The 21883-nt window shown below is 41.1% G+C and overlaps 1 protein-coding gene across 2 annotated transcripts in view; it reads left to right on the top strand.

Annotated features, from left to right (window-relative positions):
- Positions 1–21470, top strand: part of ppap2d (phosphatidic acid phosphatase type 2D) — a 28895-nt gene extending 7425 nt beyond the window's left edge. The window contains exons 2-6 of one of the 2 annotated variants that reach the window (XM_084744456.1): positions 13434–13591; positions 13775–14061; positions 14203–14260; positions 19542–19718; positions 19928–21470. In XM_084744456.1, the coding sequence (XP_084600582.1) occupies positions 13434–13591; positions 13775–14061; positions 14203–14260; positions 19542–19718; positions 19928–20032 (785 nt within the window). In that variant the 3' untranslated portion in view covers positions 20033–21470. Of the gene's footprint in view, positions 1–13433; positions 13592–13774; positions 14071–14202; positions 14261–19541; positions 19719–19927 lie in introns of both variants that reach the window. The other variant, XM_084744455.1, reaches the window with a different exon arrangement.
- Positions 21471–21883: the final 413 nt, after the last annotated feature.

Here is a 21883-nt window from a genome sequence, read left to right as displayed (position 1 = left end):
CAAACACAGGAAAAAAAACACTGAAGCTCCTCTTTTACCTCTGGTAAAATAGCACGATATATTTATTCTTCAAACAAAGGCAAACAGACCTACGCAAATCGACTCTTCGTCTTCATCAGGATCTCGCTGAAGAGCACCTGGCAGACAGGCCATCTGAGCCACGCAGCACTTTCTTCTCCCATTATAAACAATTATACTTTTTACTCATTTACTCATAAACCATTAATTAGCTAAATACTTAAAGAATTCATTTGAACATTGTAAAATTACTCCAAAGCAGCAACACACCTATTTAAACCAGGTAGGTCACAAAAATAAAAATGAGGTAATGAGGTAATTCTTTTAAAAAAAAACATTTATTGATGTTTTTCCATGCATATACTTTGTTCACCAGTCTGTAAACTCATATCATTGTGCAATATCAAACATAGAAAGACAGATATTCTAATTATTCCCACAAACCAACAACTGCACAAATGGTGAAAACTGTGGTTTTGGAGTAGTTGTGCAGTTCTGGGTTTTCCCACAGTCCCTGGACACCTGGTTTGGGGAACCACTGATTTAAAACAAGAGTTTAATGGTAAAAACACAACTAATTTTGGAATACTGTGGAAAGAGAGAAAGAGAAAGTTGGAATCAGTCGATCACTGGTGTGTGTGAGTGTGTGTTTTTGTCCTAGACGTGAAGCAGCATGCCAGATGAGAGGACCGGTATCTACCTTAGAAATCTGACTTCTAAAAGAGCTCCCTCTTCCTGGCTTATCTCTGCTCTTACCCCCTTTTTTCTCCCCTTTTCTGTAGACAAACTTTATTTTGGGACTGAAGGTGTTCCAGCAATGTAGTGAGGTGTGTGTGAGTGTGTGTGTGTTTTACGTCTGCATGTGAATTTTGGGCGGGTGGCGGGTTCATCATAGAAGATTGCTGGTGGTGTTTTTTTGGCAGAGAAAGCTGCCAAGTGAGTGAGACAGCAAGAGGCCAACACGTCACAGCATGCTGGTGTGTGTAGGGCCAGGAATATTAAATTGTCTCCTATGTGTGTGTGTGTGTGTGTTTTTGTGCGCGTGCGTGCGTATGAGTAAAAGTGAGGGTGTGGGTGTTTTTGTGTATGTGTCATAGTGGCTGTTAACACGGACACCCTACTACAGCTGCCATGTGCGTGCTGTTTGTTGACATATTCGCCGGTCGTGTTTTGCTGCATGTTTCAGGCCCTGATCAAACACACTGTGAAGTTATGGAACACACTGGCGTCACTCCGCGGCTGACAGATGGAGAGCCATTAAAAAATGGCTCAGTCAAATCATTAGCTAGTGGAACAAGTGATTTTGCTTACTCTCCCTCGTTAGTGTATTAATGCATCTCCTGCCCATTTGACGGCACTGCAGAGGTTCAGGAATCCATTAGTTGCACTCTTCCTCAGACAGTCCACATGGGCGCATGTATTTTGCTGTCAATACGTCTTCCTTCACCCATTAGCACACCAGAGCCGGCTCAGGCCTTAGAAATGTCTCCGTTGCCTGAAGGCTGAGGGGCAAGTGAGAGCCTGAATGAGTGAACAGCCCCGGGGTGGGAGAGTAAAGTGAGGCGTGGAAAGAGAGAAGGGGTTGAGGATCTACAGTAGGGGTCAGAGGTCAGACGCAGGGGCGCCTGAGGGATCTTATCCACAGCTGTCTGTTTATGTCTTAGTGAGGAAGTAGTTCTGACAAGGATAGGAACTGTTCAGACAGCAAATAGCTTCAAATGTACTTTTAATGAGGCAGCTGCAATCTTCTCCTCGATGGTGGTTCGGTAAGTGCCCAGGGTGGTCCACAGGTATTAGCCATAATGAGTGAATAAAGATGTGTGTAGTGCTCTAATTCTCAGTGCTCATTAGCTAGGATAGGTTTGGAGAGGTTTATCATCAAAGTATCTACCTGAGCCTGAATACAGGCTGTAGCCCCGCCTTTGCATCTGTCAGAACCGGGGATGCACTGATACCACTTTTTTCAGTACAAGTGCATCACTCATTCTTGAGAATTGGGGCAAAACTGTATTTTGAGAGGGTTTTAATTTTTAATCTTCAATTATGCTGGGAAAATATAATTTGGAAAATGAAACTGTTGGCTATTAAACCTTGTAACAAATCGACCTTCTAGTGATTAAATTTTACGAAACGTAAACGTCAACTTGTCAACATCTTACAGGGTTGATAAAATGTTCCTGTTTTGATTTCATGGCACAGTTGGAGTAAAGTTGTCATTTTATTTTCTTAAGTGCTTAGAATTCTTATAAAACTAATTAAAACACACTTTTTAAACCATAATTCTTATTTAGCTTTGATATAGAAGGGCCACAGAGCTGACATGTCATGACTGAGACACATCTGATAACAATATTTTAATGAATTTTTCTAAAAACAGAAAGGTTACCAGTGCTTGAGCAGTATTCCCACAGGAAGACAGGAGTCCCAAGGGTATGGTTTATTCCTGCTGTGAACCTGACCGAGTGATGCTGGGTGCACGGTGCCGTTGTGGTTAAGATTAACAGGAGATTAAAGAAGAGTATACAAAGAGAAGTTGTAGGCTGCTTATTACTCTCAGCCAGTAGGACTGGAAAACGCTAACAATCAAGAAAAGAAGGTTACAGACTTGTGGCAGCTGGGTTTGTTTCTTTGTTGTCTGATTAATTAGCCAAGGCATTCAACTAGTTTACGCCCTGCGGGACTTATTGGACAGTTGCTGCGGTATACAGGTGCACTGTGAGACACAGGTCGAAGTTTTTTAAGTTGGACATAACTTTACAGCATGTAAGTCAGTATTGGATGACAGTGAGGACAAAGAGCCTCTTCCCCAGTTTTTTTTTTTTTTTAATTGGTGCAAAAACAAAACAGTAGTGACAAAACGGATACAGTATTAAATAGAGAGACAAAATACACAAGGGCAAATGAGCAAAGAGAGACAGGGAGGGGAAAAGGACAAAACAAAAAAACCCAACAACAAAAAACAAACCAAAAAGACCAACAACAAGTAGTGTGATGTAAACAATGTACACAGCTCTGTGCATGTGATCTGGTCTACTATTACTACAACTACTATATATTAATGATAATAATGATTATAGTCTCTTACCGATAATGACGATGCAACCAGCAAAAGAGGGAGAGCATGAGCAAACTCCTCGAACTCTGTGTTGTGTCGCTTCTTTAGATGTTTGATCAAGTTGTTTGTGTTGAAGGTGGTTTTCATCAAGTGCTATGGGGTGTGGTGTATTGAGGTGGTTTTCTGAGTATGAGAACAGTATCGGTCCACTACCCAATGCTGGTGTTGATGCATCCCTTTTCAGAACTAATGACTCATCCTCTTCAGTCTGTACCACCGTAAGGAGGTTTAGAAATCCCCCCTTGGCGCCATGACGTGGTTACCCATCATCAGGACCATTTTATCATTGTGTCACATCTCACCTGCTGGAGCCTTCCCTCCCTTCGTCCTCTCAAGCTCCACTCTGAAGTCGTTCCAAGTGCAAACCAAAACACACTAACAAAACAGCCCTGCAGCCCTCAACTCTTTCCATACATACAGCACGACCACAGTCAGGCTGCCTCGTGCCAAATACCTCCCCTGCAGTCCCAACCACAACCCTGTATCGTTCTCACATCGCAGACTGCCAGCCCTCACCTCACTGCGTGCACACCCTCACCTTCGCGCCGCAAAAACCACCAGAGAGGTCCTTTAAAGTTTCCAAGGTACATACCAGAGTGGCAGGTCCCTTATGTTCCTCCGGAATCAGACAGGCAGACAGACAACCCACTTCAGACCTCACCACTCATGCCCTGAACTCCAGAGCCGGGCTCCAGGAAGCAGGTCAGTGAAGTGTGGAGAGAACAGAAGCAGCTGTGGGAAGCATGTCTCCACTGGCCAGCGGTAACAGTAACAGTGGCGAGAGCAGGCCAGAACTCTCCTGGTGTGGAAGGTAAAGGAACAGAAAGGCAGCTGGTCACAAGAAGGGCTGGGTATTATTCGCATTTTAATGATTCTGATTCTGATCACAATTTAGATTATTCTGAGGGATTTCGGTTCTTAACGAATCTCGATTCAGATTCTTTGATTGACCTCGTACATTATTAACAGCATAGTTGTGTGAAATGCTAATTATTAGGGCAGGGATGGTCCCTATTCAGTACTATCATACACTTCTGGAGACGGTTTCTCATGAATTATTGTTCCGAAAACAATGCACATCACGTCTGTCAGTCTCTCTGAGTTTCGTTTCAGCAGCATCATTGCTATACTGCATATAAATGTAGAAAAACATGCGGCACAATACTTTTTGAAGTAAGCTGCTACATTTATCTGTACAACAATGTAAAGTCAGCAGTTGTTGATTCATTTTCACAAAGCATAGGAAATATATGCCTGCAAGTATAAGAGCACGTTGCTTAATGTTAAGCATGTGAAGTAAAACGTATCCGCTTGTTAAAATGAAATTATTGCTATGCAATGCAATTTCCATTAGCACATTAATACTAATTCCCATTATCTGTTAGCGTCAAGCTAACAGACTAATTGCTAGTTATTTAAATCTATTTTAAAAAAATCAGTTTTATTTTGGAATCAGTTCTCAGTGCACCATAGTCACACACACGTTCTTTTGCTCTGTGTGAGTTTATTGATTTTGCTCGTCAGAAGCTTCACTAAATATTTGCATTTTAGGCTGCATGAGGTACTTCTAGCTGTCTAGCTGTTTCTCTCTGGGAATTTATGCCTGCCCTGTTTTTGTGCGACACATGAGGTGTATACATGCACCATATGTCTTAAAACGAGGACAAACCTGTGAGTCTGAGCATCTACTTAAAGATGCTGATGATAGCAGATGCTTAACAAAGATCCAGGACTGTTGTGGCTCCTCAGTCCTTCTTTGTTCTTTGCTGATTGTTCTCTTTGTGTTGCCATCAGGGCAGACAAAACAGAGCAGCCGATTATGGGAAATAAGTGTGTGTCAGTGCAGGGGGCCACCACACTCACCTTTTTCCCACTTCCACACTACCTGGATCGGGCCACCAAGGATGAACAAGAAGAACCACCTTCCAGGACTCTCACACACTCACATACACGCACAGTTTTAATTAGGTTTGTGGCGGTTTATGGTTGGCAATCATAATCACAGCCTTGGTGTGAATGACTTCACCTCCTGTTTAAGTGTTACCTGCCCTACAGTACAACAGTCTCTCTGTGTTGATGTGTCTCTCCGTGCTCTTTTGTGTGCTTGAGCCCATGTGATGGTGCAGACAGTCTCTTCCCTGACTGCCTCTTCAAACAAAGACTTTTTTATATCAGGGGAAACATAAAAGGCTTTGCTTTGCTCTTAAAGTACCTGACGCAAACTGAATAGTGATAAGATTAAAGAGCAGATCAAGGCCAGCTTATGGCAGCAGCTTTGTGCGGTTAAAGTCATTATTGCACAAATAATTGCACAAGCCCACCCAGCCCAACTACAGACTGCTGTTTATGAGCATGTTAGGCAGGCCGTCACGCTGCGTCTTGTAATGCCGTTACCAGGGATTACCATGCTTGCAAAGGTTAAAATTACGACACCTCACAGCTCGGTTCACTAGCTTATTATTTTTTTTGTAGGGTTGACTTAAAGGTAAACAAGCAGCTTAAATTTTGGTTGGGAAACATTTGGCACGGGCAGGCTGGTGAGAGGCCCAGCGAGGGTGGACCACCCCTGATGGGTGCTATAGCAAGCTGGGCTCCAGCCCAGGCTCAACCCTGTCCTAAACTGCAGGCCAGATGGACCTGCATTTACAGGTCAGTAATTTTCTGTCGTCCATTTCTATCAAAGGGCAAACATACACTATAAAAAGTTTTAACTTGAAAAAGGTAGTTTCTGAGCTATCTTAAAGGCATAATATGAAACCAAAAATTAACGGATAGAGTCAAACATAAACCCTTTCAATTATCACTTACAACCTACTAGAAAAATTTTAAGTTGTTTAAAATTGAAAAGACAAGTTGAGGTAATTAGTCAAATAAAATTGATATTAATTCAGTTGTGCATGAGAAAACATGTACAAGTCAGTCACACAGAAAGTTTTAATCATGTTTTCTTCAATCTATCAAAAAGAAGGATCTCAGGGGAGTTTTCAGTCTCAAGCAATGTATACTTGGGAGCTAGCTAAAATGCTAATTATGTTTCTTTAGAAACTTAATTTATTGAGTTGATCAAACTCTGAGCAATATGTTAATTCAATTCATCATTCAGTTAAAAGACTTCAAGTTAGAAGAACCCAGAAACATGAGTGAAGTATAAATAGAAACTTTAAATAAATAAATCTTGTACATTGTTAGATAAATTTGAAAAGATAAGTTAATTTCACTATTTTCATGTATGATTTTTCTTACAGTGTAGAATGAGGTGTGTACAGTCAAAGACTATTGGGTGTGATGAAGCAGATGGTCATTATTGTGGCTCAGATATCGCTTTAGGCAGATTTGTATCCTAATTACATAATCCTGTTACTTGTAATCTATTACTCCCCAAGCCTGGTGTTAGTGAACGGGACGTTTTCTTCAGTGTACAGGCCACCTTTGGGACTGTTTGGTTCCGTGGTGGTTTATTTGGTTGATTAGTTTTTCTTCCAGGTGATGGTGGGTTTTTCGGCGGTTTGTTTGATTGTCTGTTAGTCTGTGCGGCTGTGGCTTTGGTTTGTTTGCATCCCAGTGTGGTTTTTATGTGTATGTGAGCGTGTTGAGCATGTATGTGTGTTGGGGGTATTCTGCTGGTTGAGGTGGGGTCGTGTTTACAGAGCGGGTCCCAGCAGAGCCCAGATCTCTGACCCTCGCATTCCAGAACCACCACTAATCGCCTCCGTCTGCTGTTCTCTGCAGAGAAACTCTCGCCGCATCTCTCTTGGCTCCATCTCTCCAGTTTTCTCTCACCCCAGTATTACTGCCCTCACCCCCATTTGTCAATTTTCTAGCCTCTGGGCCATGTATATTAGCCTAGTTTTTCAGTTTGACGCTGTATTGATGAGCAGATGTTCAGCAATATGACTGTAAAGCATGTTGATAAGTAACAAGCATCTGCCCTCTTTATTTTGCACTCTGCCTTTAATCACTTTCTCCATTGGATTTTTTTTTATTTCTTGCCTTTGGTTGTTGTTGTTCTCCTCTCACAGTGAGCTCATTCTGGGCTGTGGTCATAGATGTGTAAATTAGAACCAGAAGAGTTTCTCAGAGTGAGGCACATATCCCCTCTGCTCTCATTCCTCCTCTTCTCCTTCCTCCCTCCCTCTCTTCTTCCCCCTCCTTCTTTCTTTCTTTCTATCCCTTTTGACTATTTGAAAGCATTCCTGCTTTGAGTGTCAGGCCCAGCGAGCAGCACATTTTGGCCTGGCTGTGTGGGCCGACCCACTCCTCCGCCTCCTTTTGGGTCCCCTCGCAGCCTTTCCTGGCCTGGCTCTCTTTTGAGCATGTCTTGGCCAGGTGCAGAGGTTTGCTCACAGCTGCCTGACAGATGATGTGAGGGTCTCTGGAGTGTTTTTGTGTCTTGTTGTGAAAACTGTTTTAATGTAGTTGTAAAGCATAGAGCTTGACTGTGACAAGGAAGCTTGTCATTTGTATAGGATTGTACAAGATACTGCATGTGGTTTCTAGAAGTGTTGCTTGATTATTTTTTTATTGTACAGCACTGACAATTTGTGACTTACCTCAGGTTGTGGTCAATTTGGAGGATTTATTTTATTGAGAAGCTTTGCAAACAGCTTTGCCACTGTGGAGTGATCTTTGGTTCATGGCCATTAGTGCAGAGTCTGTCCATGGACTTCATGCAAAAATGGGGAAACAACACAAGCCATAAGTATTGGCAGGCCTGAGGTCATAAAATGTGCTGCGATCTGGCTCAGCAGCACTTTATGGTTCCCATTAGTCCCCCATATGTATTGAAAATGATCCCTTCAGAAGTCCATGCTCCTACTGTAACCGCAGAGTGTCCTTAATGGACAATCTGTCCATTTCCTCTCTGTCAATGCAGCAAAGTATTGATTATGGAGAGTGGACTGACTATATTGTGGAATCTGATGAGGACCTGCTAATGGATGGTATAGAAAGCAGTAGAAGGTCTGTATCTGCCACAAAACTGATCTGATTACAACCAAAGCAGTTCTTTTATGGCAGAATTAATGTCAAACGCTGTCCTTTATGTTGCAACATTTGAGCACACAGAGAATGGCCAAAAATATGATCAAAAAACTGAAAATGCAGCATGTCTGAGCTTGTGTGAAAAACGCCTACAAAGGACTGTCAGTGCATAGTTATAACAAGAAGAATTTATTGTTATACTTTAATAAGTTTGTCAGTCCCTTCAGGATTTCGCAAGCTTTCTCTGAGGTTTTTACAGCCTTAAATGCCATATTTCATGGCAGCTTTTCAAAAAAAAAAGTGATGCATGTTGCAATGAAATTGTGGCAGCAAGTAATTTTTTTATTGTGTAATTCATTAATAATCTTTGTTCTGGTGACAATGAAACCACACTCTGTTCTGAGTGTTCTAAGAGACCCTCCCAAAAAGGCCCAAAATTATAAAAGAAATTCTAACAAAATCTGCTTTATCTGTAAAGGCAGAAGTGCATCTGGGGGGTTTTCCACAAAGAAGCTAAATCTTTCTGGAGCTCAAACTCAGTCAAGTCAAAACAGCACAAAATTATAGAATATCAAAGTGCACAGAGCATATCAATAATAATGACATATATCATTCTTTTCAGTACATGTAAAAATAAAATATTAAAATTAAAAAAGTAAATGATTAAACATGAAGTTGGTTCACTGAGACGTACATGTGTGATGTTTGCACTGGGGAATGCTATGATTGGCAGAACCCATTGGAAGCTATGACGGTCGGTCAAATATGCAGAAGAGTGATTGGATAAAGTGATGTGTTTCAAAATGCATGGGGATTAGTTGAATTTGTGTTAATTGTTGTGATCACAACATCACGACTTCCTGGGGGGGGCTGGTTTCTAAGTCACATTAGTGTGAAAACATCTTGTTATAACAATTAATTTTTCATATATGATATGCTGCCATACACGCACATACTTGTCAGCAGAAACATGTGCTCACCAGGAGTGTTGTCAAACTAAAACTGTTGACTGCTGTATACGTTAGAGACTCTTTCCGGTTTATACACAGTTAAAATTGAATGAGATGCATTATAACCAAATATAAAAAGCAATCCACACACCCACTCATTTTGAACCAGAGATGAACCAGAGCATTTCTCCGCAGGTCTCCACCAAGGTATGACACACACACTGATAACAGGATTACGATTAGGAGATTAAGAGATGTTTGTGCATTTTATGCAGGTGGGAGGAAGGAACCAGGAAAAAGTCAGTGTAATGATTTTTAGATTTTAAATGGACTTTCCCAAAGAATTTATCTAAAGTTCCAACGGTCATAGTTAAACAAGGTTCAATGTGAATTTTTTTTTTTATCTATTTGTTTTTTTCCAGAGCAAGTGGGTCAGAAATCTCCTTGCCCAATGTCAATTTTTACTTGCTGTTATACAAACTGATTTATTTATTAGCAGTTACCAATTAATAAGAGATTTAAGTTAATTGCCATGTTTAATAGGGCGACATCATCGAGCAAAATAAATGTCAGAAAACAGTGAAAAATGTCCATCCTAGTTTCGCAAATTCCAAGGTGATATCATTCAACGTCTTGTTTTGTCAGGCCAAAAGATATTTAGTTTAATATGATAATAAGCAGAGAAAATCTTTATATTTCAGAGGCAGAAAACAGCTTTTCAGACATTTCTGCATGAAAAGTTACTTTATCCAGTAATTGATTATCAAAATAGTTTTTTTTTTCTTATTTCCTACTGGCCCGAGATCACATTTTACTTACTGGCAGTCCTTACTGTTGAGCCCTGCTGAAGATTTGTGATGTAATGTCACTGAAATTACACATTACTGGACTCTACAATGTAAGATCTGACTACAGAATTAATTGCGGGGTTATTTCAATGGATTGCATTACATGATGTACCAAATGCAGTAATATAATAGTCCAACTGTTTGTCTGGTATTTGTCATGAAGACAGGAGCTCAGACCAGACAACACTAGGACTTAAAATAGATGATGAATAGATCCATTATCATGAATTCCTTTGTCTAAAAAATCAAATAGCACCTGCATGTTGATGTGAGGTACATCAGTGCGTGACTGAGCTGAATTTGTGTGTGTGTGTGTGTGTGTGTGTGGAGACAGACGGCTGCAGACGTGGTAACTGAATGAGATGAGTGAGAGATCAGGGTCAGATGAGTGGTGTTTCCTATCTGTCTCTTCTTTGGCGTCACAGCCTCTGCTATCTGCCTGCAACGTGTTTCCCTCTCTCGTTCCCTCCCTCACGAACTTTCTAAGGCTGCTGTAAAAATATATGGACGTAGGCTGGCTTTTTATCTGTGTTTTGTCTTTCTGTTGGGGCAGCATGACTTTGACTACAGACTACAGAGGTCACTTTTGACTGCAGCTGACTCCAGTACTTAATCCAGTCTTGCTGTTTCTCAGCTATAGTCAACAAGCAACAAGAGCTGCCTCTCCATGTGTTGTGTGTGCTGATTGCCTCTAACCTACAGATTTGTTATCTTTGTTTATCAGTTCACTGAGGCTGAGTGAGCCAAACAAGTGTTTTATAGGTGGGGTTGTGATAGAAACACAGAGAATAATTGCTAAAATGAAGCAAAATGTGTACAAATCCTAAAGGAGAAATATGTAATACAGGATATTTACTCTAATAAATCATAAATTAACCATGATATGTCCTTTGAAACTTCTATTCCAGCCCGTAACTTGTGTTTCTCTTTGCCCATGTCATGTTAATTAGTGTTCAAATTCATGGTGAATGTTTGCTGTGTGAGTAAGTGTTGGTTTATGAGTCATAGGAAATCTCTCATAATCTTGTAGAAGGAGTAGATGTTTATAATAGTTAAATTGAGCAATATGTTAATGCAGTCTGGCAGGTTGAAGACAAGCACTGAACTCCAACTCCAGAGCGAGTATTTGCAGAGCAGTGGGATTTTGTTTTCAGGATAACAGGCTTAACTTTACATATACAGACAACTGACAGTTATAAACAGCTGATCAACTTACAGTGTAGGACTCGTCGCTAGTTATTGTCAAATTACAATGTTGGAGTTGTGTCGCACGCCTACAGTGTTCCTGCCTAAGCGTCTTTGAGTCTGGGGAGGAAGGAGCAGGGGGAAACAACTCTCTTTAACCATAGATTGTTTATTTAATAGGATTTCAACCTATTTAACATACAGTCTATGGCTCCAAAATGCTATTTGGACTGCAGTACTCATTTTTGGACATGCAGTTGCTGCATATTACCCCTTTAAAGCGCTCAGTTACCTTTACTATGTCAGGTATTTGTGTCTCGCTCTTTGTGAGTTAAAGATTGCTGATTTATCATGCTTAAAATATATTTGCGTGCCATTGTTTGTGGGTTTGAGTGTGTATTTGTATGTTGTTCCCTTTGGCCTGATTCTGAGTGTGTATCCTGTGCGCTACTCAGTCACGTAGTCTGAGAGATTCCCTGGCAGGAGCAGTGTTTTGGCCTGGGTGCGTTCCAACCAACCAGCAGGCCTGGGATGACAGGAAGAGGCACAGAGGTTAATGATTAGTCCCATGTTCTCGCTGCATTCCATGGGGTGACAAGGGGACATGGGATAAGGGACAAAGAAATGGAGCAGGCTGGGCAGGCTTTCACAGGGCTATGGCTGTTAGTTTGAAGTATAACACACAAGAAAAGCTGCGTACCTCAGCCCTTGTTTGTGGGGGATACAAACACACCATCTCCGCTGTAGTTGTCATTAAAATGTTGCACAACTTTTTCCCCAATGAACTTTCACCATCGTGGTGTAAGGCTTGTTTGCTTAAGCATGCCAGACCTTGACCGACTTTCACCTGGTAGAGAGTTCTTATAATTAGTGACCAACCAGGAAACATAGTGAACATATTAAGTAGGACAATTGTTAATGTAAGATAAGATGGAATTAAATAAAAATTAGGGCTGCTCCTGACTTAACATCATCCAAGTTAACAAGTTGTTGTCAGTTAAAGCCAATAGTCTTCTAGTTGTCGCACATTTATGATATTAAACAAATTATTTACATATTTTAAGGGCATGAAGCAAACTGGCTGTCACAAGGGTAATGACAGAGTAAAGAGAAAAGGTAATGACTCAGAGTTTGTCGGAACAACCAGCAAGCAGACTGGACATATTGTAAATTTACTAAACCAAACTAAACTCAGTGTGTTGTCATCGTCCCCAGAGTCCTTTTTGGAGCCACTGTAACATTAAATCATCTCAGGTGATGTATTCTCAGTCATTAAAACGGCTTACGTCAGTCTCACAGGCTGAGTCCCAGTCTAATAAGACCAATAACTTAGCTGACTAGTTAATAGCAGCTACAGCAAAGATAGCGGACAAGGTCCAACAACCCCGGGAGAAACTGTGAGCCTCTGCTTTTTTGTGTGTGTCTGTGTGTGTGTGTGTGTGTGTGTGGTGGAACAGCCAGTGTGGCTGTTTACACCCGGGGGTATATAGCTTAGCATAGCAGCGACAAGCACCCAGGTGTCCGTAGCCAGCAATGCTATTTGCTCCCAGCAGAGTGCAAATAGTACTTTCATGGCAAAGACAAACCACGATCTTTCACTAAACCTTTTTTTGTTGCTAAACCAACTGGTTTTGCTACTAACCAAGTAGTTTTGTTGCCTAAACCTAACCAAGCTGCAACTGAAAACAATAACTGACAGGTACCACTGACCTTTAAGTTCGCACTTGTTCAAACTGTAGTCGTCCAGTTTAACTCATTCATCCATTGCAGCCTTTTATCAACCATGAATCTGTTGCTCTTTATAACTAAAATAAGGAGGTTGTGCGTGAAAAGCAAAATTGCTGCCTTGTGCCTTTTTGTACCGGGGTACGAATAGCCACTCTGTTGAGTCAACTATTAGGGAGAGGCCCTACTAAAAATCACTGCTTTTCATGGAAACAAAGCATCATTGTTAAACCATTCTCCTTCTACAGTGATTTTATTGTCTTCTTTTGGCACACTGAAACTTTCTGTGTCACATTCCCTCTAATATCTTCCTCCTTCCTCATCTTAATTCTCCACTGTCATGCCCATCTCCCTGTCTGTCCATCTGTCATCCCTCCTTCTCCCTGATCCTCTGGTGGAAGCAGCTATGTGTGGAATGCTTCATCTCCAGGGAATCTGGAAATCACGCCACCAGATGACTGACACTCTTTATAGCTGCTCCTTCCATGCTTCTGTGAGACAGGAGTATCTCTGCATCTCTGTCTTATCTTTGTGGCACAGACCATATGCTCACAGACGTTCATCAAGCCATCTTTTGTTTTTTGCCTCCCTTTCTCTCCCACATCTCATCAGCCTCCATCCCATTCTTTGCGTGTGAGTTGAAGGCGGTGACCGCGTACAAGCGCGGCTTCTTCTGCGGAGACTCCAGCATCACCTATCCCTACGTGGAGCGGGAGGCCATCCCTGACAGCCTGCTCATTGCTGGTGGTATCGCCATCACTGGCGTAGCGGTAAGGCAATGATAGCTCTGTAAGTTTTGGCTCAGTGAGTCAAAGTTGTCATCACTTTAAAGTGGTATGATGTAGCCTGTGTTTGTTTTAGTTAGACAAACATACTTTCACTGTTCTAGTATTTGTGCAGCTGTATTGCATGACTTATGTTAACCAGTTTCTTGTGTCTTATCTCCTCCTCAGATTGCATTGGGTGAATGCTACCGGGTGCGTTTCCGAGGTGTGCACTCGCGGGCTTTCGTTCGAAACTGCTATGTGTCGTGCCTATACAAGGAGCTGGGAAGCTTCCTGTTTGGCTGCTGCGTGGGTCAGTCTCTCACCAACATGGCCAAGCTAAGTGTGGGACGCCTGCGGCCCAACTTCCTGTCTGTCTGTAACATCACCTATGCGTCCATTGACTGCACTCCAGGCAGCTACGTGTCCCAGGTCAACTGCAGGCAGACTAATCCTAAGATGGTGGAGGAAGCAAGGTGTGTGTGGTGTGTGCACATGACTGTTTTTGCACAGAAATTATTTGGGTTGTGTACTAAAGGTGGGGTCTAATGTACAATAGCTTGACTCATGCAGTTAATGTGTAACCTTTGGCATCTTTTACTGATGTTCTCTTTCAGGAAGTCCTTTTTTTCCGGCCATGCTTCCTTCGCTATGTACACTATGCTCTATCTGGCAGTAAGTCCCATCTATTTTTAAATACACATACACACTCACGCACACATTGGAAGCATTACCTGGGCTGCGTCCAAAATTCCCATACCAACATGCTGTTTAGCACGCCAAATCAATCAATCAATTAGACTTTATTTATATTGGTATTCTCATACCAATGAAATGTAACACAAAGTGCTTCACACAATAAAACAATAAAACAGTAACCCCCACACCCACACACACCCAAGACTTTGTACTTGAACAACTAAAATAAAAACAGCACTCATTAAAAACAGGAACTGAGGAAATGCTCTCCTAAGTGAGGAAACACCAGAGACAGGATATAAAAACTCAAAATAGAAAAATAAGGTAAATAGATTCAAATGAATTTATTCCTGCCAGTAACTGAACTGAACTGAACTGAAAAACTCTAAACAATAGATGAAATGTACATGAAACAACAAGATGAAATAATGAAATGCTAAATGAGAGGATATGTATAGAAATTAGTAAAACAAGAAATAAAAGGTAAGGTATTAAAATGAAAACAATGCAGAGAATAATATATAAATTAATTAGTTAATAAAAATAAATAGATAAAATCCAAAGTTATAGCAACGAGTAAAACAGATTAAGATTTTCAATGAAAGAGACAATAAATAAATAAATAAAGTTCAATTAAAAGTAAGTTCTAGGTAGTTCTAGGTAGGTATACTAAAACAGTACGCGAGACTTTTTTTAGTATGTCCAAACCTACAAGCTAGTGTGGAAGGTGCACACTGTTTGTGGTAAAATATTACAGCATGCAAGCAGTGGTCACTCAGCTGGCATAAAAATCCCACAATGCAATGCAGTAATAATGACGACAACATAACAGACAAAGGCGTACAGTAACCAAGGCAGCTCTGGGGTAAGATTAAGGTAATAGTGCTTCAAATTAGAACTTTATCCAAATTGTAGTGGAATTAGATTTGGCTGTTAAATGCGAAGATTCAATAATTTGTTCCTTTTTACCATCTCAGTGCCAGAGTTTGTCTTACCAGTAAGAATCGTGTTTTACTGCCTTTCCTCGTCATCTGTGGTGTGAAACCATCATATAACACAGTCAGAGAAAGTAAGTAAGTGTCCGTTCTCTTGCTGATACTTCAGGTATAAAATCCCCGCACACCGCGGAGCGTACAGGGCAGTCATCTCCCCTGCACGCTCCGTGGTGCACTGCAGCAGCTGAGGCTGACAGCGTGACTCTTATCACTCCTCTCCGCTTCCATCACAGTTAGTTTTGCGGTTTGTGGTGACTTTTGCTTCGCTTTGCTTTGTTTACCAGGCGCTCATTTCACCTGCTGTCATCAACCACCAGTGTGCCAGCTAATATAAAACTATATTTATGATGTTATCCTGTGCATTTTTGTAAGCCCCTGTCTGTTCTGTCTTGTTATTGTACCGCTCAGTTGACCGAGGGGTCTCTGAATCTGTATTTTATTTAAGTATTTATATAGGTATTTTATATTTTTATAATTAGTTCATCATCGGCACTGGTTACCATGGTTACCCCTCCTTAATAAGCAAGGAGGCTTTCAGGAAGTGACGTGATACGTGCTGAGAGGTGTGTCTGAAAAGATACATACGGCTGTTTATTTACACAAAATTATGTTGAAGGATATTTCAGACCGGTAATTTGACAAAAATAAGCTACGACAAGTCAAATCAAATCGCTCAGTTAAACCGTTATACATATCTACATCATCTACAAGATAATTAATGATTTCTTAGAACTCATAAATAGACACTTACTCCTTAGGCAAACATTCGGCATTAAATTGAACTCTAATTAACTGGGCTGGGCAAACAGTAACCAAGTCATGGACCGGAATAGAAATTTCAAAGGAGAACACTGATTGCAGTGTTGTTGTCAGAGAAAGGAGTATTTCAGCTTAGCATGTTTTTGCATTTTATGATTTGTTAGAGAAAATATGTTACAACACGTTTCTCCTCTAACCCTAACCTTTAACCACGGAACCAAAAATTTGCTTTTTTTCCAACAAGGGACACAGCTTTTGTCTCCAAATTGCTCCCCAATTAAGTGGTCTTATGTCTGAAATGTGTCCTTGAAAATAGCTCAAGTCACTCACACACACACACACACACACACACACACACACACACACACACACACACACACACACACACACACATGCACGCACACACATCTGGAGTGTGACCTTCACTCTCACCTGAGCTTGTGTTGTGTAATTACAGTATTTAGTTCTGTGATACAATGTCGGGGAAATATCACAGCTCTCACTTTCGTTTCAGTTATTAGAGACAACACCAGTCCCTAGAGGCCAAGAACACTCTGTGCAACTATTAACTAGATAAGCTAATTAAACATGCGCAAACACACACCAAGACATGTGCTGTTAAATATATTCACACTTCCTGATCGTGAGGGAGGGGATCTTTGAGAGCAGCAATTCTCCAAAGGCATCCTGCTTCAAACTGAAAGAGCTGGAGAGACAGAGAGGAGGGGAGGCGGTGGGGGAGGTGGAGGGGGGGAGTTGGAGAATGAGGGAGAATGTTTTCCACGGGGGAACATGAATAGATGAAGAGACTACTCAGACAGAGGAGGCCTTGTTGTGGGTCTCATTTAGAGGAGGGGGGTGGAGGGCTGAATATGCCTGCTGAGAGATCGACAGGCTTCTTTCAGCAGGAGACACCCTCTCATGCCCCCCCCCCCCCCCCCCCCCCCCCACTCCAACAGCCTCCCCCATCCCTTCATCTTTCTCTCACACTGCACTGCCCAGTAGTCACTGGTGCATTGTGGGAGAGAAACGACAGTTAGATGAAGACAAAAGCACATTCTTAAACAAAAACTGCCCATATTCCTCCTCTATTTTCTGTAATTAACTCTTAAATTACACCCCATTTCCAAAAAAGTTGGGACATTGCGTAAATGACCCATATTCAATTGAATGCAATACAAAGACAAGCTATTTATTGCATGGTAGAGATAAACTGTGTGTACTGACAACCAAAATACAGTTATGTGGGTTGTTAATGCAGTGCCTCCTGAGGGGTCAAAGGTCACATGCATTCAGTGTTGGTTTTCGACCTTGTCTTTTACGTGCAGAGATTTGTCAGGATTTTCTGAATGTTGTAATGACATAATGGATTGTAGATGGTGAAATCCATAAATTCCTGGCAGTTTTGTGTTGAGAAATGTTGCTCTTAGATTGCTGGACTATTTGCGCACACAGTTTTTCACAAAGTGGTGAACCTTGCACCATCCTTGCTTGTGAAGAAGTCTTTTGTTGCCTCTGTCCCAACTTTTTTGAAACACATTGCGGGCATCAAATTCAGAATTAGTGTATATTTAAAAACAGTGTATATAAAAAACAAGCAAGTTTATCAGTGTGAACATTAAATTTTGTGTCTTTGCACTGTTTTCAATTAAATAAATGTTGAAAATGATTTGCAAATCATTGCACTTATTTATGTTTAACATGTGTCTAAACTTTTTTGGAATTGGGGTTGTAGTTCGACAACTTTTTTTTTCTTTTTTGTGGAGAGCTAATGAAGAAATTAATGAACTGAAGTGAGGATGTTCAAAGAGAGTAAAAGAGAAAATCACAGCCATTTGTACTTGTAAACTATGGAAGTCCAAATGAAAAGCAACTCCTCTCTAAGCACAGAGGGTTAGAGACAGACAAGGATGAGTGAGGGGAAACTGAGTAAGAGGAATAAAAGGGTAAAGTGCCGAAAAAAAGAAGTGGTCTGAGAAGAACAAGGCCCTTAGTGTTTGTTACCCTGTTTTTCTCTCCTCTCCACATCTCGTGCCATTGTTTCTCCACACACACAAGACACAAACACACCTCCTCGCATGCAAGTTCACTGCTAGCTAGTGTTCAAGCAGACTGTAGACAACCTGAAGAGATTGTGTCAAACCTGTAGCAACATGCCACCCGGACCGTGGCCAGCTGCTAGTCTTAAAGGCAGGAACGGTGACACCTGCTCTCAGTTGGGATAAGAGAGGGAGAGAAGGACCCGGTGAGGGTCGGCCTCACCGCAGGAATGTAGGCCACATGCTCCCCAGTGTTCGACGGGTCCAGACAGACCTCCAACCACCTCATAAAGCTGCATCACGTTCGCCCTGTGACCCCGTTTCTACAGACACAAACATCCATTCTGCACCGCAGCGCTGGTGCAGGAGATGAGGATGAACAAAAGGAGGAAATAGGGTGTAGATAGTGCTAATGGACCCATGCCAAACTTCTGCTTCCCCTCTGGATAGCAGGCTGACTGTATGTTTCGCGTAAGGGCTCCGCCTTTGTTTATAGAAGTTGATATAAAACATAATGCATACATTCACATTTCTCTAGTAATTGAGCATTCAAGGTCCCGCCCCTTTTTGCAGAACCTCAGTCAACTGTCTACTTTCCTGTTTCCTGTACTTAGATATGCTATGTGCGAGGCTTGTTAAGCACATAGCGTCTGGCTGTGGAATCACAGGAGACCACTAAGTTGTGGAAAACATTATTATTAACGAGAAAGGTTGAAGGATGTTGCTGGGGGACCTGTAAAAGCCACATATATAATCACATCTTAAATTACCTAATTTTACCAAAACATCTGCCAAAAAAAAAAAAAACATGTGATAGCTCATGTTAGCAAAATGCTAGCATTTTGCTAACATTAATTTACTTAAAATGTGACTACATTTTAAAATTTTTGTAACTATCTTCAAAATGTGTTTTGAAGATAGTTAGATAGTTACTCTGTGGACATTTTCTATGTCTCACAAGCACACCTGCGACCTCAACCTGAAATGTTCACACTGAAAATGGCAAATTAGCACTTTGGTTTACACATGTAAACAAGCTGTAACCTTTTCTTTTGTGGTGATTTAGCCATTTGAATGCCAGGGTTCGCCTACAGACATACAAATAAAAAAAGTATTATTTACTATTTTGCAGGGGCACCATTGTATCCTTGGCTTATCTCCACTCAAGATGGTTATGATTGGTTTAGAAAAATACAAACAAACCAGAATGATAATGTGCACAGCCAGACATTTCTCCAGCGCTGTGCGTGGAGATAGATCCGGCTACGTGAGAGTATTTCAACATAGACAAGCCCAGCATATCCCATCTAAGTACAGGAAACAGGAAAAGTTGACTGAGGTTCTATGGGTACCAAACTTATTAAACTGTTGTTGGAGCAAAGAGTAAAAAGGGGCGGGACTTAGGAATTGTCAATAATAAATTCAGTAACAATATAATAAAAATGTTTTTCTTCTGTCTTGCAGTTCTACCTGCAGGCGCGGTTTTCGTGGCGAGGAGCTCGGCTGTTGCGGCCACTGTTACAGTTCCTGTTAGTGATGATAGCCATCTACACCGGCCTGAGCCGCATCTCTGACTACCGACACCATCCCACTGACGTCCTCACGGGCTTCATCCAAGGAGGGCTCACTGCATACTGGGTGGTATGTCGAAAAATCACTGTTGTCTAAATAGTCTTAAAAAACAGTTATCTGTGTCTTCACAGGATCTGTTTCTCTCCGCTCTCTGTTGAGTTAAACAATAGACTCATTGTCCTCACTCTGATCCGTCCTGGTGTTTATAAACACTGAACGATTGACAGCGTGTGTGGTCTGTGTATGTTTCATGACATGTTGTGTGTCTGTGCTTGCAGGCATTCTACATCTCCTCCATGTTTAAGCCCTGCCCCCGTCCAGGCCTGTCTCCCACGAGCATGTCCCTGGAGAGTCCACTGTCCAGCCAGCAAACTGTCTGTTAGCAGGCACACGCAATCATTCCAGGAATCAGAAGACAAGAGACGATGGACTGCAGAAAGACAGGGAGAATGTCAGGTAGCACAGGTGAGGAGCAGAGAGAGGACAGAAACTTTAAGAAAGGGAATCATTCTAAGAGAAGGATTTGATTAAAGAGTACAATCTAACACTCGCTCGCTCTTCGGGGCATACTGATACACACGCAAACACACACTCACAGAGTAATCTAACATGTTCACACACTCATATGTGAAAAACAAGAAGCACATTTGACTGTAAGTCAGACCCGTCCAGTGAAAAGAACTGCATAGTAATATTACAGATATTTTTTTATATATGAAAAAATAAAAATGTATATTTTTCATGAGGATTTGTAGAAGCTGCTAATGTTGATAGTTTCCAGTTTGAACCTGTTTTCTTCTGTGATGGAGGCTTTTGGTCAGTGCGTTTAGTTTAGCTGTCAAAGCAGAACCGGCCACTCTTTGGTCTCTGGGTGAGAGAGGAGAAAACGCCAGTCTACGCTTTGTTTTTGCTTGAAAAACATCACCCCAGCAGCTGTGAACTGAGACCGTCAGACCTCAGATGTAAAGACAGCTCTGAGCCAAGCGACAGAACTGGCAGTGATAAGGAACAAGCACTGGCTCTGACTTCTAACCACCTTTACCTTCAGCGGCCTGACGTGCCACTGCCCTAATCAGACAATAACCTGTACGTAAGCAGAGAAGAAAAAACAGTATTTGTGCTGTAATACAATGTTATCTTCTTTTTGTGTAACCAAGGTAGTGATGTGGAGGAATCTCAGCCTTCCTTGTCACGCCCACTTTTCTGTACTAACCACTTTGACTGCGTCTCAGAGGTGGAGGTTTGACTGAATTTTGTAACCTTTGACTTTTGCCCCCGGACTCTCTGAGCTGCACCTTGATTTATGCCACTCTGACAGGAGAGCCGACATGGCTGCGACCCATGAGGCCCTCCTGTACATCTTTATTAATAGCACTTGAACGTACATAATGGAACCTTCTAATTATAATCAATATTATACTGTATATTTTATCACAAGTTTGAATAATCAGTGTTTATTTTTGTTAATGTCTGACTCATACACTATATTTGTTTTTTTCTTGAAATGATAATTATTCAAATTGAATGTAAATAGCTATGTCATTTTATAAACCACACAGAATTTCAAAAGTATTAGTTCCAGTTTTGGACAGTTTTTACATGTTTATTAAGTGTTTGTATTTACATTTGTGTCGATCAGGTACGGAGAGTTACTATTGTATCTGTTGTAACTACTAGACTGAGCCACAGATATTATCAGAAAGCTATATTTTTTGTGTTCCCAGTTATTGTTATTTGTTTGTTTTTGTCTGTGAATGCCAGAAAGGCAGAAATAACCACTGTACTCAAAAAACCAAACCAATAAAATGAATGTTGAATGTTTTTAACATCTTCTGTCCTCTATTATTTTTAGTGTCAGCAAACTGAAAAATAATGTTCCACAGTTCCTCCTCATACATGCAGACATGCTTGATCTCATTGTCACAATATTTAGGTCATCTTCCTTGTCTATGGCTATTCATCTGCAGAGTTGGTAAAATAAGCTATTTAGCCATTTTTACATTGTAAAAAAAAGTTTTAAAAAAATTCAAGGCAACTGCCTTGACTAGTTTTGTTATTATTTGGTTGCATAATATACAGTATTTTCTGAAAAAACTAATGTGTAGACTCATATAAACATAATCCCTTCAATCATAGCTATAGCTATATACAGCTATATGACCCAGTAGAAGTGAGGCGTGGTGTCTGCAGAGACCCTGCCTGTATTTCTTTATTTTGTCATTATTTTGCTGTGC

This window comes from Lutjanus erythropterus, chromosome 19, assembly GCF_056507025.1.
Source record: "Lutjanus erythropterus isolate fLutEry1 chromosome 19, fLutEry1.hap2, whole genome shotgun sequence".
Classification (NCBI taxonomy): domain Eukaryota; kingdom Metazoa; phylum Chordata; class Actinopteri; order Lutjaniformes; family Lutjanidae; genus Lutjanus; species Lutjanus erythropterus.
This window is presented reverse-complemented; position numbering and strand designations above follow the sequence as displayed.